Genomic DNA, 5929 nt, shown 5'->3' with positions numbered 1-5929 from the left:
ATAGCTTATATTCACAAGCGAAAAGCACAACTCCAGCATGAATTGCAATTGCCATACGTCAATAAACAAAAATAAAGAAAAAGGTTCCGTATGCACATAATATAAACGTTTAAATATATTGTATATAAAGGCCAAGGGTGCATTTATTTCCACCAAATATCGTGAAATTTCACAATTTTACATGATGAATCAGTCCAACTTTTGTGCAAGATTTCATGATATTTAATGAAATCTAGTGCAGCCAAACACACCCCAAAATAGAAAAGTAAAATTAAAATAACTAAAACTGTTATACATGAGCAGTAATGTATGATGTCTCTTTGCCTCTTTTAAATCTCCACTTTTCAGGTAATCCCTATATATATTAATTGACCCATTTCTAATAAATGGGCGACAACTGCTATTCTCTGTTTTTCAAATTGCCCCAAGAAAATTTTCTGATTAAAAAACATTTAAAAGATATGATAGTCCAATTTGTGGTCCCTCATCTGATGAATATGATAGTCCAGTCTCCTTGCTTCTTTTTATTTCCTTTTCTTTTAGATCCAGACATCGATCCGGCAGGCGAACCAGATGAACAGTCCAGATCACAATAAATATTTACTAAGTGTTCATTACCCAAGGAACTTGCACCAAACTTCTATGCAGCCACAAGCACGATTAAACAGTAGTGAAACCACACATGTGCTCCAAAACAAGCCCATGTGCGGTGTCCATGGAGTTGGTTTTAAATGATAGGGCACATGGGAATTGGGATAAGATACAAAAGCCCCAAGATAAAGGTACCAAACAGCATTCCTAAAATAACCCTCCAATCTCTCATAAATGACCAAACTACCCCTAGAACTGACCTCTCCAAACAGGGATGGTTTTTTAAATGGAGTGGAAAGGCATTTAAAGCACCCCCACCATTGACTTCCCTCAAACACAAAGGCTATTGAAAATTGAAAGAACTTTCAGTCTCCCGCAATGAAAATACCAGTCTTGGAAATTGAAAGCTCTCTCTCTCTCTAATTAAAAACACTACACAGGTTTCCAAACCCATATCTGAAAAATCTTCCCTCATAACAACAGCCACTTCAATAGAACTGACTCATCAAAAACAAACACCCACAAATCCAAACCATCTGTACAGGAATTCAAACACAGATTACCTTACCATGCCTTAGCTTAAGTTAGGAAAAAAACCCAAAACAGGAACCAAAGAAAAACACCCCAATTCAAATAAGAAACTGAACACATTTCTCTCAGATGCTAAGCAGATCAGGTGGTGGTGACTGTGGTGATGGTTGTGGTGTTTGTTGTTGCTGCTGCTGATCTTTGCCGGTTTCTTTAGTGGCAGCAGCAGCCGAGTCTGCCAGCAGGGAATCGTCATTCGCAGGCCCAGCCGGCTTCGGCAGCTCGGTCAGGATCTGGACAACCTCCCGCATCGTGGGGCGCTCGACACTCTGCTCTTCCACACAGAGCATTGCAACATAGAACACGTGCATGACTTCGTGGAGGGGAACGGTTGGGAGCCTTGGGTCAAGAACCTTTAGCACACCCTCCTTGTTCGAATCCGTCATCTTGCGAACCCATTGGACAATATCCACGCCGTCGCCAAATTCACCCACGGGTTTTCGCCCACTCACTAGTTCTAAGAGTACCACACCAAAGCTGTATACGTCGCTCTTCTCATCGACCTTGAGCGTATATGCATACTCTGCATATTGGCATTGGTTGAAATTTAGGATCTTAGAGATTAAGGAGGCTTTAAGATGCTTAATTTGAACTTTAATGCAATTCAATCAAATTCATCATAGAGGAAATGACTGAAGTGGAAGTAGCACCATCATCAATTCATGGAGATAACCAAAACCCTATTTTCAAACTATAGCAATTTCAATTTGGAGTCTTTGCTTTGTCATTAAGAAGGATTGGCTAAGCCCCACTTCAGTCATTTACTATGTTGGATTGAACTATTGAAAGTCCAATTTGATTGAAAATCTAATTGAACATTCAAACGCAGCCCCCCCAATGGAATCATGAGTGAACAAACACAACTACAAATCATGATACAAAAACCCAATTTCTCGATGTAAATTCCAACCATTAAAAACCTAATTCAATCAAAGAAAACCATATAATCTTCAAGAGCTTATAGAGGTTAGAAATGAGTACAAAATCCGAATTTCTTCAAGAGTAGTATATCTAAAAGATCGATAACACATTGTAATAGAGCTTGAAAAAACCCAACTTTGATTATAGATTTTTCAACACATTGTAATAAAAGATGCATACCACCACTACGTGTGTGTGCGCGCGCGCGCGCGCGTGCAGTATCCAAGCCATCCATCCATCAGGTGGATCCCACTATGTACACAGATGCCCTGAGGCACCTACCCGAAATTCAGGTTTGTCCACGCATTTGGTGGCCAACCACGGTAGAAACAGGCCACCAGCTAACAAAACATTAGCCTTCTTCAGCGCCAGGGCAGATACATAGTGGGCGCCACCTGGTGGACAGCTTAGACAGATACATAATGGAGCCCACCTGGTGGATAGCTTAGATCTAACATTAGGAATTAAAGCATTCATAAGCAAATAAATAAGCAGTAATGGTGAATCAAATTGCATCAAATAAGTAAGCATTAATCATCAATGTATTAGGATGGTTCGTATTATACCTGGTGCAATGTAACCATAAGATCCGGCGATGGCAGACATGCATTCGGAGGTGCCCGAGTCCTGCAAGAACTTAGCGAGCCCAAAATCAGCAACGTGTGCCTCGAAGTTAGAATCAAGAAGGATGTTGTTTGATTTGACGTCCCGGTGGAGGATCAACGGCGAGCAATCATGGTGGAGATAGCACAGGCCCTTTGCAGCTTCAATGGCGATCTTGTACCGGGTGTCCCAGTGCAAGTGGCCCCCTTTCTTGCCATGGAGAACTTCCCCCAAGCTCCCATTCGGCATGTATTCATAGACGAGGAGATTTGTTTCATGGTTCGAACAAAAGCCCAACAATCTCACGATGTGGCGGTGTCGAATCCTCCCCAGAGTCTGTATCTCAGCATTGAATCCATGATCATGCGATGACCCACGGCTCATCGCGGGAAGGCGCTTCACAGCCACCTGATCTCCATTGGACATTACACCCTTGTAGACGATCCCGGCCCCTCCCTTGCCTATGATGTTATCTTCTTTCAGGCAATCCAGTACGTCGTCGCAGGTGAAATCCAACCTCTGGAATGCAGTCAGCTTCCATGCCCGTGATTCGTTTGCCTTCTTTAGCGACCGGGCCTTGATGATGGCCGCGACGGCAAATGCGATCGAACAGACCAGGAGGCCAATCACGAGAAGGAGCTTCAGGGACGACGAGAGCGGGCCCTTGACATGGGCTTGATGGGTGTTGTTTGCAATGCCGAACTTGCAAGGCCCCAGATACGGCCCGCAGAGCCCAGGGTTACCGAGGAATGATGTTGAATTGAAGTAGCTGAACTGGCCCGTGCCAGGGACCAGCCCTGTTAGGTTATTGTAAGAGAAATCGACAGCCGTCAAGCTCTGCATTGTCGAGATTGACGACGGTATGCTCCCCACAAGATGATTTCTCGACAGATTCAAGTAGTTCAAGATCCGCATACCTGTAATCTCCGTCGGTATCTCCCCCGACAGCTCATTCTGGCTAAGATCAACGAATGTCAGCAGCTTGCACTTGCTGATCTCCGGAGCGATCGACCCCGAGAACCTATTGCTGCTGAAATCCATCTTCGACAGCTGCCGCAGCAGTCCGATCTCTGCCGGGATAGCCCCCGAGAACGAATTCCCATCAAGAAGCAGCTTCTGCACACCAGAAAAGTTCCCGATTGAAGCCGGTAGCGGGCCCGAAAGCCGATTATTGGACAAGCTGATCTGCCCAAGAGAAGTTGAGATTGAATCCATCTCCGGAAACCCGCCCACCAGGAAATTATCCTGCAGCTCGACCTGTGCCAGCATTGGCAGGGCAAACAACCCGCCAGGGATCGACCCATTCAAGTAATTTTCTCCCATTCGAATCCGTCCCAGCGATTCGCACCGCCCCAACGTGTCTGGGATGGGGCCAAACAGGGCATTCCCCAGCGCAATCAGCGTCTGCAGCCGATTCCCAAAACAGAGATCCGGGGGCAAATTCCCCGTCAACCTGTTCGTTGAAAGGTCCAGCAGCTGCAGCTTCCCATTCCGCCCCAACCGTGCTGGGATGCTGCCCGTGAAATTATTCTCCCACAGCTGCAGCACCTCCAGCTCCGGCAGTTCCCCAATAAAAGCAGGAATCTCCCCATACAGCTTGTTTCGAAACAGATTCAAAAGGGTGAGATTCTGCAGCTTCTCGAACTCCGGCGGAATCACCCCAACAAGAGCATTATTCGAAAGATCCATCGATTTCAAGCTCCAGAGCTCTCCAAGCTCCGGCGTAATCTCCCCCGACAGCCCGTTCACTTGCAAGAACAGCGTATCGAGATTCTTCATCCTACTCATATCAGGCGGGATTTCTCCCGAAAGTCCGCAGCTTGCAGCATCAAGCCGGACTAGACTGGATAGATTTCCAATCTCGGGAGGAATCCCGCCTTCATAGATGTTGTAGTAACCTAAGTAAAGCTGCTGCAGCTTGGTTAGGTTACCGAGTTCCGGCGGGATGGCGCCGCTGAGTTCGTTTCCAGATACGGCCAGGTATTCCAGTAACGGAAACTGGCCGTATTCGGCCGGGATTCTTCCGGAGAAGAAGTTCCCGCCTAGATGCAGATGCCGGAGCATCTGCATCTTTGATACTTCTACCGGCAGCATGCCGGAGAAGTTGTTGTTGTAGAGATCGAGGACCTCGAGGCTCTGGAGATTGGAGAGAGAATCTGGGAAAGTGCCGTTGAAGAAGTTGTTGGAGAGATTCAGGTAGCGGAGGCTGGAGAGCTGGGAGAGGGAGGGAGGGATGGGGCCCGCAAATGAGTTGGAAGATAAAGTGAGGTTGACGAGGCTAGAGAGGCGAGAGATGGAGGGGGAGAGAGTACCGGTGAGGTTGAGATTGGAGAGATCAATGGCCAGGATTGAACGAGAGGTGGAGTCGCATGTGATGTACGGCCAGAAGCAGTAGTCGGTGGAGGAGTTCCAAGAAGCGAGGGCGGATAAAGGGTCGGAGGTGATGGAGGATTTGAGGGATAGGAGAGCGTGGTAATCAGGATGGTGGGGTGTTCTAGCAAAAGTTGGGGGTGTGAAGTTGAGGAAGAGTGAGAGGAAGATGAGGAGATGGAGAGAGAGGAGTTTTTTGGGGGTGGTTTTTACATGGGGTGGGGGTGGATTTTCCATTTTTCTTCTTTTTCTTTCCTCTGCAGATGAGGAGAGAAGAGGGTAGAGTGAGAGTGGGGAGATGGAGAGTGAGAGGTGTGGTTTTTATTTTGTAATTTCTTTATTATTTTTCATTTTTTGAATTTTTGGAATTATAAAGATCCTCGACTCGATGAGGAGCGGATTAGGTGCGGTCTCGGGGTACCTGGCATGGTGCAGCACTGATCGTAGGGCCCGCTTTTATTTATTTATTATATATCTACACCGTTCATCTGTTTTTTAAGGTTATTTTATCTTATCAAAAATATAATTAGTAGATTTAAACCTAATATGGATCATAACAGAGGAAAAGTGATGATTAAACGTCCAATATTAAATACTTCATAGGGCTTAATTTAATTTTTATTTAACATCCAACCTGTTTATTAGTTCGAACAGATCTGTATTAAGTGAAGAAATATATATTAACTTAATCTAAAAATTTTGTTGCCCACAAAAATATTTTAATTTTGAATGTCCACTGTTTCATTTGGTGTGGTCCATCTGATGATTTAATTGAATTATCTTGGGTTTATGATATAAAATGAGATGGAAAAACAGATGGACGGCGTGGATATACTATTAATATATCAAGATGGGC

The 5929-nt window shown here is 45.2% G+C and overlaps 1 protein-coding gene across 1 annotated transcript; it reads right to left on the bottom strand.

Annotated features, from left to right (window-relative positions):
- Positions 1 to 1130: 1130 nt before the first annotated feature.
- LOC131218789 (leucine-rich repeat receptor-like serine/threonine-protein kinase BAM1) lies at positions 1131 to 5386 on the bottom strand. Its single transcript, XM_058213590.1, has 2 exons — positions 2667 to 5386; positions 1131 to 1702 (listed from the first exon to the last, which is right to left on the bottom strand). Exons 1-2 carry the CDS (start codon positions 5308 to 5310, stop codon positions 1248 to 1250), a joined length of 3099 nt encoding a protein of 1032 aa, XP_058069573.1. The 5' UTR covers positions 5311 to 5386; the 3' UTR covers positions 1131 to 1247.
- Positions 5387 to 5929: the final 543 nt, after the last annotated feature.

Source organism: Magnolia sinica, chromosome 11 (genome assembly GCF_029962835.1).
Source record: "Magnolia sinica isolate HGM2019 chromosome 11, MsV1, whole genome shotgun sequence".
In the NCBI taxonomy this organism is placed as follows: domain Eukaryota; kingdom Viridiplantae; phylum Streptophyta; class Magnoliopsida; order Magnoliales; family Magnoliaceae; genus Magnolia; species Magnolia sinica.
The sequence above is the reverse complement of the archived record's forward strand: the minus strand, read 5'-3'. Positions and strand labels throughout refer to the sequence as shown.

Coding starts and splice junctions, on each gene's coding strand:
- LOC131218789 (XM_058213590.1), bottom strand. CDS start 5,310: ATGGAAAATCCACCCCCACCCCATGTAAAAACCACCCCCAAAAAACTC. Junction 1,703..2,666: donor TTATGGTTACATTGCACCAG/GTATAATACGAA, acceptor GCCAATATGCAG/AGTATGCATATACGCTCAAG.